The following is a 19,671-nucleotide window of genomic DNA, read 5'->3' as shown; positions in this document are numbered from 1 at the left end:
ATATCAAGATTAATGTTCGTATTTATCACTACCGAGTCCATTATGGCTGCAAATCATTTCTTTATAATTTTCTGTTTTCTTCTACACTTCTGTTACCAGTTAGAAAAAACTATAATATTGAAAAGATATATCATGTAATATTTCTTCATTATGCACAATCAACATGGGTAAGAGATAGGACCTTATTCAAAAAGAAAAAAAAATTCCATTTGAAGCTGTGAATATGTAACAGGAAGGATTTTGATTTATGATCAGTCTCATTCTTTTGGCAATGTGTGGTATAATCTGTTCTCAGTGCAAAAGCAGTTATTGATATCAATTATTGATATAAATTACCTTTAAGTTTAAGAATTTGTTACAGCATTGTTGCAAGATAAATAAGATTATTGTGGAATCTGAAAGAACAGTCTATAGCAAATTTATAAAAATTAAATGTCTATATTTTGTTCCTACCATTGTATAATACTATCATTTACTTTATGTTGCTAGGCTGGATATTTACATTGTAAATATACTTTCAGACCTTAATTGCATCTTCAATAGCAATTTCTCTTTATTTTGATGAAGGTTTTTCAGGAATGACAATTTTGTGTTTCTATATTTCAGGTTCATCATTTATTGTTTCATTTCACAGCCTATAAAAATTGGCCAAATTTAATAACAATACACCTCCTCAAATGTGAAGCATAATGATTTACATTTGATGTAGTTCAAGTTTATAAAAGAAAGTACATTGCAAGGCAAGTAGGTTCCTCTTGAGAATTCATAGAGAACTATTGTTGGGTCTGCAGTTCAGATGTTACTCAAGCACGAGCTTGTATTTTCTAGGATAAGGGAGAATAAAACGATGGCTATGAAAAGGACTTTTATTAACTTTTATATTTTGACTCAACACAGTTTCATACAAAAAGGTTAGAAGGCAGCAGAAATACCAATTACTATCTTCATGGCCCTGACAAGTTACCTTACCTCGCTGAGGCTTAATGTGATTATCAGTAAAATAAGAACAAGGCCAACTTCATGCAGTTTATGAATATTAAATAAAGTAATGCATGTTAAATGCTTAGAAACATACCTGGTACATGGAAAGCCTTAGGAAATAATAATTGAGAAAATGAAAGTTTCAAAGACCAAAATGTTTTAATCTATAGAAAAAGAAGGGATGACATTTAATGCTAATCTTCAGGTTTTTGAAAACTGTCAAATAGAGATATTGACTAAGTATAAATTAAATACAAATTTAAAAGGAAAACTCGATTGCAACATAAGAAAAAAATGGCCAGAGCATATTGAGAAAGGCTACCTCATCTAATTTTCTTGGATAGTTCTGGGAGATAGTTTGTGATTGTCACTAGAATTCATTTCCTATTGTCTTTCTATTGCAGTGTCATATCTAACTATGTAATATGAGAATATTTATTCTGTACTTTAATATACCCTCATGTCTTGTTCTATAATTTTATTGATTTAAATTTTAGAGTGGAGAAGGAAGTTTTATAAATTCATCATAAATAACAATACCCTTGGAGTATCTTTTTTCTTAAGAAGAAACCGGATTCCCAGTAAGCTGTCACATACTTTGCATACTTAAGATTAATTTATAGGCTGCTTAATATTGGCTAATGTAGCTCTTATCACTACAAAGAGTATATTTTGATATTTTAAATAGTGTTATTTTGTCCTCTGCTGTTTGAGGTTAAAAGTACAGACTGTAGGATCAGACTGCCTGCATTGGAATCCTAATTCCAAAACCAATTTCATTTTACCATCTGTAAAATGAGAATAATATTAGTACCTTAAAAGGGTATCTTTGAGAATTAAGTGAATAACATATGTAAAACACTAGGAGTCCTAGTTTATTTTAAGTACTCAATAATTTAAATTATTATAAGTTTTATGTTTACCACAGTTATTTCGTAACTATACGAGTTACTCTTGCTTGTTATAAAGAAACTCTTCCTCTACTGTTCATCAAACATGAAAATGCTGAATTATGACACTAGGTTTGTGTTTGTTCAACAAGTATTCAGCATTCTGTCTGGGTGAGCCACTACCTGGGGAATAACAACTATACCGATGATTTGTATATCACTAGTGTATGATTCCCATATGTTTTCTGCCAGATGTTTGTTTTCTCATTCTGTATGTAAATATATTTTTAAAATTTTGTGAAATATCTGTTCAAGAGATAGCACTAAGAATTGTGTAGGAATATGTGAATCGAAAGAGAAAACTTCTGTCCTCATAGATGATATTTATATCATGAAAAAACCTGGTAGTTTTGGTGACTCAAATTTTTTCATCAGTACTAGTTCTAGAGAGTGGGAGATAAGTTTAGGATTAGTACTGCCCCACCAGAACCTTCTATTTATTTCATCAGAATCAATTTTTTAGTTTATTACATGAAATAACATCTGCTTTATTTGTTTTTTTTTCTATTGAATTTATTATTTAAAAAAGTTTTATTTTATTGGTTTTCTGGGCATGAAAATTTCTGTAACCTATCTTTATATACCCATCTTTACTTGGAAGGAAGATCTTAATGTTCTCTAATGTATATTCTCTCATTTCTCCTCAGATTAACCCGATTCATTAGGTAGGCCTTATTTTTTAAAACCTTCACTTGGTGTGAGAAACAATGGCTCAAAGGGGTTAAATATCATAATCTAGGTAAAATTGTGGTTACTGGGAGAGCCATGCCTGGTAGCCCAGTGCCCCTAACCCACAGAGTATTCTTTCCATTCTACCACTAGGCCTCTCACTTCCTAGATTCACGTTTGTACTGTGAGTACATTGTAGACTTACTTACACAAAGCATGAACCATGTTGAATGTGAAGGAGTTGTTTAATCCCATGTGATGGGGACAGTGTGAATTATATTATTAGTCTCTCATACATGCAGATATATTCCCTAAGGAGTACGTTCAACTTTCTGAGAAATAATATAACTTCTGTTAACAGTTAAAATTTAAGAAAATTAATATATTATTTTCTCTTTTTCCAGAAAACCCAAAAGACATCATAATGCTATTTGAAGAAGATGCCGAGGAATGGGCTCTGTACTTGAGGGAAGTTTTTTTACATGTCGTGAAAAGGGAAGCAATCCTGTTGTATCACTTGGAGAATTACTCTCTTCGGGATTTGGAGTTGCTGAGTTTAAATTCCTACACATGTAAACTTTTGATATTATCAAATAGTCTGCTTAAAGACCTAACTCCAAAGAAATGTCAGTTTCTGGAAAAGATACTTCATTTTCCAGAAAGTGTGGTTACCCTACTGTGTGGGGTGGAGAGTTCAGATCAGCTCTACAAACTATTAAATATCTCTGGAGGCGGATGGGAGATCTCAGTCGAGCAGGGGCCGGAAGACTACATCTCTGTAGTCGAGAGCATCATATTTGGAGGTAGTGTTGCCAAATCTTTTTTATCTGTTTAAATGTGTTTTTGTCTATTTTTATAATTAAAAAATCACAAGATTTTTTGAACCAATAACTAGTTGTTGTTAGAATGAAAGAAAAATGAAACCCTACTTTATTTAACAGTGTATTACCCTTTTCTCAGAATGCATGAAGGTTTTAATTTTCAGCTGTATTCCAGTGGAGGCTTGTTGGTTGTTCTAAAAATGGTTCTATATACCTTCTTTAGGGCAGCCTATATGAGACCACACTAGGTAGAACAAAAATGGTTTGCTATGCTGCCATATGTCAGTTTCGTTCTGGAAGCTAGTTTCTTACCTAACCAGAGAGGCTTGAATTAATATTATCTGTATAGTATTGTTACCTCTCAGTAGCAGTCCAAGGTTTGAAGGTCCGAGTTAGAATTATAGAGCTTTTATTGTGTTGATAAGTGTGTGATATCTATTACTATGGTATGAAATACTGTTCTTTTTACTAATTTTAAATAACAAATTTAGTCATAATCACATAGCCATTATGTTAAAGAGCAGAACATAAGGTGTCCTTTATTAATTAACAACAGTTCCATGTAATTGTCTAAACTCTGAAGCTTTCTAACATTAAAGCTCCTCCTTTCCCCAGTTCCCTTCTGCTTCGGGCTTGGTACGAGAGGGGTAATGTGGTCAGCTTTTTCTCTGGTTTTCTCAGCCTGCATTTTGGCTTTAACTCCCAGTGTCCCCACTATGATTTCCCCTCCTACAGGGAAGAAGTGGGGTTCTTATTTTCTACTGGTTGTATCAGATATTAAGTGTTGGTTCTTTTTCTTGGAGTGTATTTCTGGGTTCTTTGGTGATTCCCTCATTCACCGAGGATGTCCCACCCGCAGTTCTTTAATGAAACAAATGCTTCCTCTCCTTTAAGCATCTAGTCGTGGTAGTTTACCCCCATGTAATTCTTACTGTTGCTTTCTGTGGCTCCCTCATGTCTCTTTTGATCAAAGTCCTCTGAGATGTCTCCTGACTGGCTCTTTCTCTCGCCTGATCTAATCCATCTATAAAACCATTCATTTGTCATTTGCCCTGACAAACTATACATATGCAAGCCATTCCCAGTGTAGTGATAGCCATCCTGCCCACAGCAGCAATACAGCCACAGCCTCTTAACCAGTTCCAAACATAGATCTAGCATGAGTTTTGGTGTTCTACAAATCCAGAGAACATACATCAGTCCCAAATGGTATACTGGAAGCCCTTGTCACTATGCTTGAGGATGGTGATATCCCTGAGACTCCCAAATGGGGAAATGGCAGGAATCACAATACATCAACAACTCTCTTTAAAAAATCCTTCTCCTCTTTTCCAGCATTCCAATCTCTTCAAATTCAATACATTTCAAGCCTTGTTTTAGTTCTTTATTGTTGCCTAACAAGTTACCCTAAAATGTAGCAACTTAAAACAACAAACAATGGTTCTATCATAGTTTCCAGGGTTGACAAATCCAGGAGTGGCTTAGCTGGAAGGCTCTGGATCAGGGTATCTCATGAGGTTGCAGTCAAGCTGTCCAGAGCTACAATCGTTTGCAAGGATCCAGTGTCCACTGGGGGAGGATTTGCTTCAAGCAGGAGCTTATGCTGTCGGCAAGTCTGTGTCATTTTTAAATCATCTTTTGGTTGGATAAGTCATCTGACATAGATTCCTGAGGAAGAGCTCTTGGAAGCAGTGTTTCTAAAATCTTGCATGTTCAAAAGTATTTGTCTTTTACCTTATGCTTGAAGTAGTTTGGCTGAGGACCATGTTGTTCTTCTTTCTTCTAGCATTGGAGAATTTAGGAAATTCTCATTTGCGTGGCTGTCTTAAGGATTCTTCATTTATAGTTGAAGCCTAGTGACTTTACTAGACTATTTTCCCTTGCACTGACTGTTCTGGACTATTTTGCCTAGGGACCTGGTTATTTTTTTAGTATTTGTTATTTTACCCCCAAGATGTACAAGTCTTCTTTTATTGCAGGAACAATTTCTTGACTTATATCTTTAAATATTTGCTCTATCTTATTATTACGGTTTCTTTTTTCAGGGATTCCTTTTATGTGTAGATTGGATTAATTTTATCTGCGATGCACTCAATAATTACTCTCTAATTCTTTTTGATTCTTTATTAATATCATTTACTTAGTTTGTATTTATCACTTCCATATTTGCCACCTTCTTAGGCTTTCAGTACTCTCTTTTCCCCCATATTACTTCCAATTTCTTCTTGATTTTTATGGTGCTTTTACTGTTTTCAATTATATTATTTGGTTGAGTATTGTAAATTTACAATTTATCTCTTGTTCTTCTCTTGCTAACTTCTCTTGATATCTTGCATTTCTGTACTATAGAATTACTTCAAAGAGGTGGTTGATAAACATTACATTTTAAAAATTCATAATGAAATGTTTGATCACCATTTTTTACTTCTTTGATGGCCACATATTTTTAGTGTATGTTCTTGATATGCCATTGGTTTTCTTTTTTCTCTTTCTCTTGTAATATTTTTATATAGATCCTGTGCTGATCCAGTTTTTCTTTTGGACTACTAAACAAAATAAGTTTTTCTTGGTCTAGCCAATGGAGATACGCAATGTTGTTTTTGTTATTTGTTTTGTTTGTTATTTTTTTTCCCACAATGAGACTTTACTTCTCTGTTTCCACAAATATAGATTGCTTTCTACAAATACATCTTTTCTGCATAGTTCCTCATTTAGCCTCACTTTCTCTGCTTTTTTGGAACTAAACTGCTTCTGCAGATGCCTCTACCTGAAACCGTTGCATCATGTCTACAGTATAATAAAGCATGGCCCTTAACCTTAGAGGGAGGTCTGTTTCTAGCTCTTTTTGAAATCTGCAGTATCTCGATTATTTCTTTAAGATTTCTTTTCTCTGTTTCTTCCTGCACACTCTTTTGCTCAATATTTACTGCTTTTGGAACCATTCCATTGATCTGAAGGTCTAGGATTTCACTGTTTCCTATTTTTGATAAATGGAGCATTTGCATAATTGTTTCTCATTCTCTGTGCTTTGGAATGATTTCCGGGAATAAAAAGGGGAAATATTGACTCTACGTTACAATTTTCAAACTGACAGTCCTCGAGTTTCTTATTCTCTCTCACTCTTTCTTTCTCCCTCTCTTTCTCATATCCTCCAAGGGAATTAAGGCTGCTGCTTCTTCTTCTTCTTCTTTTTTTTTTTTTGGTTGAAAAGGAAAAATGTTACTATTAGATATAATGAAAAAATATACAGTAAAATACACATAAAGCACAAGTAATTGTTTGATTATTTTCTTCCCTGAGACAGAGGGGCAGTTTATATTGGTGGCAAAATTTTGAGTGGTTCTACAAACCTAACATTTCTGTTTCTGTGAAGAACTCAAGTTGTTTTGGCCACTTAAATTTGATGTAACTATTATGTAAAAATATTGAAGAACAACGTTTGTCATTTTGGTTACTTTGTTTTATAATGAGTACCTTTGAGTGGATATGTCAGTGGTTTTCTACTGTATCTTTAAATTATATTCTTTTTGATATTTGATAGGAAAAAAAGATTACACTTTATGGAAAACATAGGATTATTTTCAAGACATTGTTAGCTCTCATCTTCTCACATTCAAGTTTTAGGCTCTGACTTCTTAGAGTAATTTAGATACACCTACCAAATGGCAAATACAATAATGTGTGTGGGAAAACATTTTCAAAGATAATAAAATTGTCTGAACTACAAGCATGCAATCAGAATGTATATCTTTAAGCAATTTGAAAAACATGCATAAAGTAACTTTTATGTATGGGTTGTGTTTCTTCACAAAACCAGGACTAGTAGCTATAGTCTATGCAATAAAAATTTTGTTTGAATAAACAGCTTACGTGGTATGCTAAATATTTTGTTTCATATTGTTATTTGTGTTGAATACATAAACACTAGCTTTCAAAAAATGGGTGAAATAGAACAAAATATGTGGAATTTAATTATTAGTGTCTTTTTGCTACCATTCCTTTATCTCACAGAGAAATTATACAAAGAAGAAAGGAAACTTATTACTCAGAAACATGAGATGATAAAGAGAATAATAAAAATGTCAGGGAAGTCATAGAAATAATTAAACGTTCTAATATATTCACATAAGAAAGAAAAATCAGGAAATTTTATGAAACTTAATGAAAGAGAAAGATATAATTAATCAAGGTTCTAGAGAAAAGTTTTTAAGATTAAAAAAGATAAAAAAACAGTACTTCAGATTTAATCTGATTTTTAAATTTTTGTTTTCAAGTATTTTATATCCTATTAGGGACTTTAAGATTTCTGTCTCCTTAATTTCCAAATTAATAGTAATACAAACCTACACATGTTTTCTGCCATTCTATGTGTGACATAACCATGTAGATTATATTTCTTCCTTTTACTGTCTTCTATTTCTTTCTTTATTTTGGATCTTTAGCTCATTTTCTCCTTCTAGTTTTTCCAAATATATAGTTTCATACAGCATTGTTTATATTTAATAGAAATAATCTGATCTCAAATTTATATAAAAACAACTAATATTTCTGAGTGTTACCACTGTGTACTTTGTTGTTTATAAATTCTCTCCTTAAAAATAAAGTTTACCAGTTTCTGTGATCAGGGCACATCCACTGGGTCTCCTTCCTCCTTTGTTCTCTGTTCTTTATCCTTGTATTCTTTGCCTTTGGACCCTTTCAGGCACTCTGGTTTGCTTTCAACAGTAGAGTCAGCCCTCTCCAAGCTTTATTCTATTTTCATATTTATGCGAAAGTACAATATTTATATTTTATATTTCAGTTTCATATTTTTCTATTTTCTTCATTTTCAAATGGTTGATGTAATTATGACAGGAAAGCTGCTAATTCTTTCACGAACAATCTTAACATTTTAATTTTGTTTTCATATTACCAAACCAAGGACTTCAAATGTTTAGCTTCACTAAGCATAAAAGAAGAAGCCTAAAATGAAGAATAGCAAGGTAACAGTATAGTTTTTGGGAAAACAAAACGTCAGAAACAAATGGTAAAGAAGTATTTGTTTTCCTTTCCTTCCATCTGAGCTATTTACTGTTGTAAGAGCTCTGGTTCATGATGACGTCTTATGGCCTTTCAAATGAAGTCCATCCTTTTTTGCATGGTCTTTCAGCTCCTTGAATGTATGGCTCCAGCATAGATGTCATTTCTGTCTTTAGTGTAGGCACATGCTGTACACTAGGGTAACTGCCTCAGCAGCCACTGAACATACACAGTCTACCATTTCTGCCTTCATACCATTGTTCTAATGCTACCCTCTTTATTGGGGTACTCATCTGCATATGTCCAGTCAAAATCCCAGTTATCTTTCAAGGTCACCTGAAAAGCTGCTTTATCAATGAATTCATTTCAGATCATTTCTGCTTGAAAAATGTTTTACTCATCTCTAATTCTATTAAATATTTATTATTGTTTACTCATGACTCTCATTACCTTCTTTGTAATTATTTTTGACAATTCTTTTTCTTCTCCCTATTGCTTTTTCTTTTAAAAAATGTAATGGTGGTAACTTTCTTCCTAAAACATTTCAGTTTTATAAACATCCAAAAAATAACAAAAGAATACAAAGTGTGTTTTTAAGTGCAGGTTTATAAATGTTTTTTTGAATCAGTTGGGCTCTTCATTTTGTTAATGATGAAAGATATACTGTGATATTCATGTCAAGAATATATAAGCTTAATGTAATCATGAGGGAATATCAGACAAACCTAAACTAAAGGAGATTCCACGAAATGTTTTTGTATTCTTCAAAAATATTAAGGTCAAGAAACTAAAAGAAAGGATGTTATTATTCTAGATTAAAGGAATCTAAAGTTATACAAAAATTATGTACAATATATATAATTCTGAATTGGATACCAGACTAGGAAATACTTCTTATAGGTAATAATTTTAATAAACAGAAGCTCTTGATACACACACACACACACACACACACACACACACACACATCACTATTTTTCTTTTAGTTTACTGTTTATATATCCTGTCTAAGAAATCTTTGTCTTTCCTAGGTCATACATATATCTTCTAACATTTGAAACTTTTGACTTTCTCATTAAAGTATGACATCCATCTGGAATTAATTCTGTGCGCTATGTGAGTTTGGACTCCAGATTACTTTTTCCATTGTGAATGAACTGTTATTTGAAGGTTTCAGTTGAATATATTTACGAGTTTTGGAACCATTCAGGTTTCTACTTGAATCATTTTTGTTTTTTTTTTCCCTAGGAATTTGCTCATTTCAATTGGTTTCAAATTTATTGATATAAAATTGTTTACATTTTTTTTATTATGTCAGCTGTATATGAAATTTTGTGCTTTTTATTTCTAAGATCATTTATTTGTGTCTCTGTTTTAATATCAATTAATCTTTCCAGAAATTTATCAATTTCATTTGTCCTTTCAAAGTATAACCTTTGGAATTTTAAAAAATATTTTCTATGGTATAATTTTCATTTTTAGTTATTTTTGTATTACATTTAATACAAATTTAATTCCTTTTACTTTCTTTGAATTTTAAAAAGCATAGGACTTGGATATGTATCTTTTATTTTACCTTTTTACAGTAAACATTTAAAGCTGTAATTTCTAACTACTTCATCTATACTCAAAAAGTTCTTACAACTTTTTCATTATTATTCAGTTCCACATATTTTCTAATTTTATTTTGATTTATTCTTTAGAAATATTATAAATAAACTAAAGTGTGGACTTTTATTTATAATTTTGTCATTAATTTCTAAATTTTGTTGTATGGTCAATGTGGTCTACATTATTCGGGCAGTTTGAAATTTATTGAGTTCCACTTGACTTATTTAAAAAATATTCCATGTGCGCTTGGAAAAAACTACTTATCTCCATATTTGGTATGTGTTATTATTTAGGGCCATTAGATCAAACTTGTTATGTATATTTATATCTTTTTACATTCTTTCATTTGGAACTATCATTTTGTATTCTCTATCTTTATATATTAGGTGTATATTTATAAATGGTACATAACTTGACTTTTAAAATTCAGTCTTAACTTCTTAATCTTTTAATGTATAATTTAATTAATATTTATTGATTATAATACTTGATGCATATGGATTCAATTCTACCATCTTATTTATTGCTTCCTCTTTTGTTTCTTTTTTTAAAAAATTTTTTCTTGCCTCCTTTTAGATTGAGTTCTTCCCCATTCCAGTTGCTTGCAACTTTATACTTTCAGTGATATCCTAGAAATTTTAAGATGTATAATTAACTGAGACATTAAATTACTATCATCAATAATCTTTAATTATTAATCACATTTAATTATCTTTACTTTCTTCTGAAAAAAAGTACATATAAAGACCTTTCATAATGCTTTAATTCTAGTCATCTTCTTTTCCAACTTTACAGGATAATTATCCCATCTTAGGTTTTTCCATATTTTTGATATTTAGAGAATCAGTATTTATTTAGCTTAAATCACATGTTAACAATATTCTTTATATACCATTCTTTCTCACATCTCAACTCTCTTCCTGAGATCATTTTCCTTTTGCATAAAGTATATCTTTAAAAATTTATTTTGGTGAGCTCTTTTGGTAATAAACTATATCCATTTCTATTTGTGCATTATTTGTCATTAAGTGGCATTATTTGCATCATTACTGAGGATAGGTTCACTGGATATAGTTCAGTTATTTTCTCTCAGTCCTTGAAAATATTATTCTACTGTCTTCTCATGTCCATGTTGCTGTCGAAAAGTTGGTTATCTGACAACCATTCTGTAGACAATTTATGTTTCTCATCAGCAATTATTAAGATCTTATTATATTTGGGTTTCTTCAGTTTTATAATAATGTGTTTAGATATTTATTTTTAAATTTATCCTGTACATAATTATTTGAGGTTTTTCGATCCGAGAGTCCATGTCTTTCCATAATTCGAAAAATGTTCAGCCATTAAACCTTCCAATATCTTCTCTCTTTTCTATTTTTCAAATTAGCTCTTGCAACCCTGATTTAAACACATGTATGACTTTCTCATTCTCTCTGCATGTCACTTAACCACCCTTTCACATCTGCCCTCCTTTTGTCCCTCTTGCTTCATTCTACTTAATTTCTTCAGATTTCTCTTTTGGATAACAGATTCTTTAGCTGTTTGTCATATGCCTTTGGAAATCTTTATCGAGTCTTTAATTTTAGTTAGTACACGCCATAACATTTTTCATTTTTAAGAGTTCTATTTGAGTGTTTATCAAAAATTGACCTTTTGAATAGTCTTTGATTTCTTCACAGCCTTTTTTCTTTTATTATATTAACATTTATTATATATTCTTTTTCTGAAATAGTAATATGTGGATTGCTGGACTGGTTCTATTAGACTTTTTGTTTATTAGTAGTTTTTTCTTTTTTTAAATCTAATCTATGTAATGTGGAACTTCTAGAAAAGTCTGTTGAGACCCAATTTTAATGTATTTTGCTAAAGAAAATATTTAGGATTGTTTCTTCCAGGAACTTGAATTTCCACCTAGGACCACTTTAAACTAAATTTTTGGTAGCTTTTTTGATGGAATTTATCTAGGTCCCAAACCCATGTGAATACTCTTAGTTTAACAAATCTCAAGAAGCAATCTTTCTACTTTTTTATTCCACCTAGAGTCAAGGCTGAGAAAAATAATTTGTTTTTGCAGATTTGGGTGTCCCCATTTATAAGAAGATTTTTGTTCTGCGCTCCCACTTTGCTCATACCCCAGTATTGTGTCCTCAGTATCACTCGGGAAGGGCAGAAAAACTCAGAACTAATATCAGTTCTAATATGTTCTCTTAACACTACGAATTTATGCCTATTTATTGTTTTGGTCTCTGATAAATTTTCTTACTTCACCTTTAGTTATTCATGAGTGAAAAATTATTGTTATTAAATTATTATGTATAGTGTTTTAGGTTTGAAATAAAGGGATTAACACTTCTGAATCTTTAGTCTGTTATGTTTTTGTAAACAGATTACTAGAAACATTTTTTAATTAAAAAAACTGTTATCAGTTATGAGTATAACAAGGACCCTGAACAATTAGAAATTTTAACTAATTTAAATCTCTTTCATGTATCTTGAGACATGGCTGCCAGGTGCCTTTGAACCAAGCAACTAAACCTGCCTTTCTCTTTGTTTTACTATCACATGTTTCATTTTTCATTGTTACTGTCCACTCCTGAAATAAAACAACTGTGAAGCTGAAGCGGGTTGATAATGTAAAATATATGGACAATCCAATTTAAGAGGAAACCCATTTTAAAGTGATTTTAAAATGTTTCAAATAAAAATTCTTTTAAAAAATCCCAGTAAAACTGATAGTTATATTTATATTTATATGAGGGATTCCTTAGAAATAGTTAATATTTAATCACTTTAAAAAAATACTAAGTAGGCCCATTGCGTTGTAGAAAATACATGATTTAATTAATTTTCATGTTTTGTTAGCATACATAGCACTGCACTAGGTAGTCGAATTCAGTGTCGTGTCCAAGAAACGACTAATTTTTTCATAGTAGCGTTTACAGTATAAGAAAACTTACTGATTTATGTCTATAATAACAGCAGATTAGAAATAAGCATGGTAGAGCACATTAATAAAATTGCAACATTTGTGTTATAGTTCCTCCATGAATTACCACCATGGGGATACCTTTTGGGCAAGCTTATATGTGAAACGGTGGTGTTCTATATTTCTAGTAATAAACCCCTTTGGAAAGGATGTCTGATAACTGTGCTTTTGTGTGCTGGCCTTTAGTCAGATGTCTTTGGAGAAAACATGGCATAAAATCTACTTTTAAAAGTTAAGGTTACTTTTAGTTTTATTGAATGTTCTCTCTTCTAATGCCCTTGCCTCCAATTTATAGTGAGTTGTGAGGGGCTGGGACAGGAGAGACTTTACTATGTTGATAATATAGCTAAAAAGAATGTTGCAGATCAATTCATAAACTCTTAGGTTGTAAATAGATTACATAAATAGTAACAATGAAATTTGTTACTATTACAACTTTCTTTAAATCTTCCCTTAATTGAAAATGCAATGAGCAGAAAGTGCAGACCTTACATAGGCTGATTGTTTTCAGCCTTGTAAACATCCTGTCCAGGTAATTTCTGGTCAATTCTATTATTGCATAATTCTAACAGATTAAAAAGAAAATCTATTGTCTAGTCACATATTTATAGTAATGTCTGTTGCTCATACATAGTGAAAAAAAATGACTCTGGGAAGGCTCAATTACTTGTTTTTATTCATTTAAACTCCTCTATTTTGGAGGTATGTGACAAAATGAACAACTATTTTGAGGCAAGAGCAAATCTATTTCACTGAGAAAACTACATGTAGCTTTGAATGACAATAATTCATGTCTAAACATTCTTGTATAAAGAGGCTAGCCTGAGCTAGATGCAATCTGAAGAGTTGTTCTCCCTTCTATGGAGTTTGAGTTTTAAGTGCAAGGCACTGATTTCAAAGCCCTTTCAAATATGGATGAGATAGATATAAACAGGCAAAGTTATGAAGGATTTATATAAGGATTAGTCTGATGGTGTGCTAAACAGATAATGGCTGCAATGACCGGAAGAAAGATATTGAAGTGGTATAGGAGAAAAATGATGAGGGCCTGAATAAGGAATTAACAAGCAGACGTATACCAGAGGACAGTTTAGAAAGATGCTTAAAGGATAAAATAAATAGGTCTTAAGGACAGATTGAATGCACAGATGTTGAGCAACTAGAGGAAGGGGAGGATATTTTGTAGGTTTCTGTCTTGGCTCTTTTATACTGATATGGCTTAAAACATTTTCTCTAAGCTAAAGTTTCAAATCTATAATTCTAGGCTAGCAATTCTTAAATGTATTGTTCTCAGTACGACGGTATTTGCTTAAAATTTTTCAAGAACCCCAGAGAGCTTTTGTTCATGTTAATTAAATCTGATTATTTTATGATGTGAGAAATTAAAATGTAGAATTTTAAAGAAATTTATTAATTCACTTAAAAGTAATAAATGTATCATGTTAACATAAATAACACATTTCTATGCAAAAGGGTTATATTTTCAAAAACTGAAATCAAGTAGTTAGAAAAGTTAATTGGTTTGCATTTTTGCAAAACTTTTTAATGTCTGATTTAATAGAAGGCAGATTCTCATACTGGCTTCGGCAACATGTAAGTGAATAAATTCCTGCTGCATCTGGATATGTATTTAGAAATGAGAGGCACATTCTTCTTAGCATTACACTCAAACTCGACGAGTGGTAGACAATTTTTAATATCAACTCAAAGAATTGCATGGGTGCTTCTCCTTGAGCAACACTGAGCTTCGATATGCAGCAGAAGTGCAGTATGCATTTTGCCACCTAGAATATTAAAAAGACATGTACTCAACTTTCCCTTCTTGCCCAAATGGTATAATTCAGATACAGTATAGGTAAAAAAAGAAATGTGGACATTATATGAAACAATAGTTTGCATATGTTTGACAGGAGGCAATTTAGAAACATCATCCCTGACAGGACACAGGTAAGTTCTGTTATTGCCCCAGTTTATTACCTGGAGAGAATTCCAAGGCCATAATATAGCAAGGGGTAACCCAGGTGGAGTCAGCGGTTTCTGAGAGTTCAGAAGATGAAGGTGGGGGTTCGGGGAGACTAAGGGAGCTAGAGTTTACAAGGCAGAGTGCTGGAGAGGAGAGAGTTGCACAGAGAGGAAGTTTTGGAGCAGAGGAACAATCTCAGGAGTTCGGTCAGGGCTGGGAGTAGTTTTTGTTCCCACCAACAAGAGTGGGAAAACCTTATTCCAAGAGATAGCAGATAGGATACTTAGAAAGGTACTACCTGAGTAGTGGGGGCAAAGCTAGCCCAAGATTAAATACTGTCCTGACCTTACCTAACAAAATTTGAAAGCAAGCCTTAACAACATTAAACTTTTCAAGTAGTATAACTGCACCCCAGAACAAGGTTACATAAAGAATATGTATAGGAATGTAGCACCCAAGAAGGTAAAGTTCATATCAGACAGTGAATCAAAATTATCCGGCATACAAAGAAGCAGGGAAATTTTATGCATACTCAGTAGAAAAATCAATCTTAAAGGACTTGTATCCAGAATATACAGAGAGCTTGCAAAACACAATAATAAAACAATCCAGTGAAAAAACTGGGCAAAATATTTAAATAGATACTTTATCAAAAAGTTATCCAAGTTAGCTCATGAAAAGATGCTCAATATCGTTAGTTGTTGTAGCACAAACTACAAAACTGTTTTCCAAAGTGGTTATACCATTTTGCATTCCCTATAGCAGTGTTGAGAGTTCCAGTTGTTCAACACCCTCACTAACACTTTTTAATTTCAGCCATTCTAAAGGTTGTCAATGGTATCTTTTTTCTTATACAAAATTAATGTTTACTTTGACCACAAGTGCATGGTAGCTTATACTACAATTTGGTAGTATTATTATTAGTGCTTAGTTGACAGTTGTTTTACTGTCCATAATTTTTGCACCATCACAGGCAAAATACATCTTAGTATTATTATGAAAATTATTATGACCTCATGGACCTCTTCCCTTAAATCACTGTTGTAGTTTGCACTTTTCCCACCTTCAGATTGGTAAAATTATTATTTTGTTCTGCCCTCCCTTCATAAAAAAAAAATAGTCCACGTGTTCCCTGTGTAAGTTAAAGGCAGCACTACTACCTCCCCATCACCCTAGCACTACCACAGAGACCTCTTTCTCTCCCTCATTTAATTAATTTCCCTGTCTTAGAGATGTGTATTTTCCCATTCTCCATCCTCTTTAGCCTGGATCATCATCTTTTCTCTTATAGTTCGCTACTGGTGGCCTGTCTCTGTCCTTTCTATTTTTCTGAAACATATGCTCAGTTATGGACTCTACATTTCCTACAGAATAAAGTCAAGGTGCCTTGGAGTAGCAAACAAAGTGGCTCATAGTACAATATTATATAAAATATTTTAGAAAATTAGCACTATGGCTTAGAACACATATGTTGATTGTTCACTAATTTAGATGATAATTAATCAATTCTAAAAATAAATGTGTAATGATAATTTAGAATATTTAGGACAAAAGCCGTAAAACTGTTTTTGTATTTCTAGAAAGTATGAAGGTTTGAAAAATTATTAGCTGACAACTTTTATATTCAAGGGTTGAATATCTGTTTTTTTTCTTTCCCTAAGAAACTAATAGTTCATTATAACTTCAGAATTCCAATTAAAATGATGGATTGTTTGAAAATTATATTACTCAAAAAGGCTGAGTTATAAATGTGAGTTCAGGTATACGATACTTTACACAGTGTTTTATTTTGTCTCAGAGCTTCTCTGGCTTTCATGATTTAATGAAGCAGCTCTTTCTGAGGCTACAGAGATGGAATGCCAAGGTGTTTTCCTCAATTTATGATACATATTTAACTTCTCTTTGAAAAAAAATACTTTTAAAATTTTGATTAGTTTATCCTTTTGAGTTCCCTTTTTTTTTTTTTTTTTTTTTTGGGTGAGGCAACCCTTGGTTGACCTCACAAATTGCAAGGACCTTGTCAGTTTACGATCCCTTATTTTTTATTTTTTACACTTACCTAACAGCAACTAGTCTTCCTAGTTGGTCTCCCATACAAGTACTAACCAGGCCAGACCCTGCTTAGCCTCCGAAATCAGACGGGATCGGCTTGTTCAGGGTGGCATGGCCATAGACTCCTTTTTTAAATTTTGTATTGTCTCCTAATGTTATTTTGGAGTCATTGTTATATATATTGAAGATCGAAACTCAAAAACACCAAAATTGTTAATAACTTACTAGTCCTAGACACCAGAGTGTAGTTACAAATGATTTATTACTAGTACAATGAAGGCATTTGGTCAGGATATTTTTAGTTATATTAGTAATGGCATTTTGAACACTAGGTAGTTTTTACCATATTTATATTATAAATATAACGTCCTTTATTTGAGATTTTTACTACCTCCCTTTTTGAATCAAAACTAAGGTACACTGTTTCATATTACTCTTCATTTCTGTCGTTTTTATGTTTCATTTACACATGGGAAATGGTCATCTGCTGTATTAACAGTACCATTCTAAGGCTTCTCTAAAGATTAACTCTAGTGTTAAAGGGAAGAAACTATGTACAGAGCAAAAAAGCAAAATATTACTGTCTCTGATTGAATCAAATTTCTAGCTCTGAAACCTGTCAAGATAACCCATGTCCTGAAGCCTATAGATCTGTAATCTAAGGTCTGTTGAACTCCACTCTCAAGTGATGATTGAGCCATTGGAGAGAAATATTACATATGAGCTGTGTTTGACTTAAACATGCCTTACTCTAGCTGGTAACCAACCATTTACTAGTCTCTGTAATTTTCCTACACAGACACTTTAAACTTTCTTTTTTCTTAACATCAGTAATATTTTCTCATCCTCCAATTTATGCTGGAAGATGGAACACAGAATCATATCAGATCGACTAACAGCTTGATATAAAATGATTTATTTAACATCGATTTACCATATTTTTATATTTTGCATAGGGAATGAAGTTATAGGCCCTTATATTTTGACTTAATTCTTTACTAAGAAACGCAATAGACAATTTAAATTATGTTGATAAATAAAAATTAATTTAAAAAGTCAGACATTTTATGATACCACCAAATGGGAATTCACTTATACTCATATATTGAGGATATATATTTTTCACCATAAGTTCACATGAAATATTTAAAATTACTTTTATTATTGCCATAACATTCCTATATAATCAGACAGCTGAAATTTTCATAGATGCCCATTTACTTATTGCATAATAGAGTTGGAATCACATGTGTTCCCAGGAACTATATTTATCCAAATTTTATGATTGGTCTCTACTAGGCAATTGTGATTTCTTTTTGAATTACGAGGAATGTTGGAGCAGATGGAAATCAAACACAAGTCCTCTTCTTAAATTCATCCCATATATGTACTTTTTTTGGGCTGTTAATGGTATCATAATGCTATGAAATGTATTTGTAGGGATGTAAGTAATGCTCATCAGTCTCTTTAATAGCTTCCCATATGAAGCTTAGCTTTCATTCAACACTTTCTTATATTCAAGTACTGCAACAGGAATTCAATTTGACTAACATTATGATAATTGAGAACATGTATTTTTCAACTCTACTTGAATGCCACCCAATCTTCTGTCATCCTGTTCTCTAGTCTGGAGCTTCTAAGCAAAGGGGATTTTCTCAATCATTGTTCCATTAGTCACAATGACTAGAACCACATGCAATAATTTTTTTTTAATTCACAACTCAATGACATTCTTTTAAAATATGAGAAATTATGACTTATGTCTAAATCTGTAATTAATCTTTCAGAGCTGTTTAGAAGTTAGGAAAAAAAAGTTATGCAATTAATTTTTTCTACATTCTTTGTTAGGAAAAATTGTATATAATTTCAAATATTTAATTTTATAGTTCATTTGATCTCAACAAATACATGACACCAACGTTGAATTATGGATAAGAATTTTAAAATCTAAAGTAAAATGTTTAAAAGTATTAAATTATTCTTCCTAATTATAGGAATAATATATGCTCACTGTAAAAAATGTGAGTAGTACAGAAAATACAAGCGGGAAAGAAATGTCACTCAGAATGACTATACCTAGAGGCAATTGCTGTTAACATTTTGGCATATTTCATTACAAAGATAAATTCTTATAGTGTTACATGTAGGCTATTTAAAGGTTAAGAGAGTAGTTGCCAAGTAAGTACATTAGGTCATTTAAAAACAAAATTATAATATATTTGAAGAAAAGGCAAAAAGCATGTGACAAGTTATGACTATACTTCTGAATGAATATGGGAATAACATTTTTAAAAAATATGAAATGATATACTATTAAATTGACATTTGAAACCTATATAATTTTATTAACCAATGTCACCCTCGTAATTTTAATTAAAAGATTAAAAAAATTAAAAATTAAAATAAAATATGTGAAATGACAGGCCAGGATGTCAGATTTTGTCTTTGGCTCAAGAATGCTACATTAACAACTATTCCATGAGAAAATGAAAATGTCACCACAATCAATGTTGCACTGTAATGAACAATTCCAGTTTGGGACAAACAGATCCAAATAATGAAACAAAGTATTAATATGTAGATGTATAGATTTAAATGGTAATGATAATACAGAATGGT

At 31.8% G+C, this 19,671-nt stretch overlaps 1 protein-coding gene across 3 annotated transcripts in view; it reads left to right on the top strand.

Annotated features, from left to right (window-relative positions):
* BANK1 (B cell scaffold protein with ankyrin repeats 1) overlaps positions 1-19,671 on the top strand; it is a 259,252-nt gene that overhangs the window by 24,445 nt on the left and 215,136 nt on the right. For all 3 annotated transcript variants that reach the window (XM_016159041.2, XM_036227662.1, XM_036227664.1), the window contains exon 2: positions 3,005-3,403. In XM_016159041.2, the coding sequence (XP_016014527.2) occupies positions 3,005-3,403 (399 nt within the window). The remainder of the gene's footprint in view (positions 1-3,004; positions 3,404-19,671) is intronic.

This window comes from Rousettus aegyptiacus, unplaced genomic scaffold (genome assembly GCF_014176215.1).
Source record: "Rousettus aegyptiacus isolate mRouAeg1 unplaced genomic scaffold, mRouAeg1.p scaffold_m13_p_10, whole genome shotgun sequence".
Classification (NCBI taxonomy): domain Eukaryota; kingdom Metazoa; phylum Chordata; class Mammalia; order Chiroptera; family Pteropodidae; genus Rousettus; species Rousettus aegyptiacus.
The sequence above is the reverse complement of the archived record's forward strand: the minus strand, read 5'-3'. Positions and strand labels throughout refer to the sequence as shown.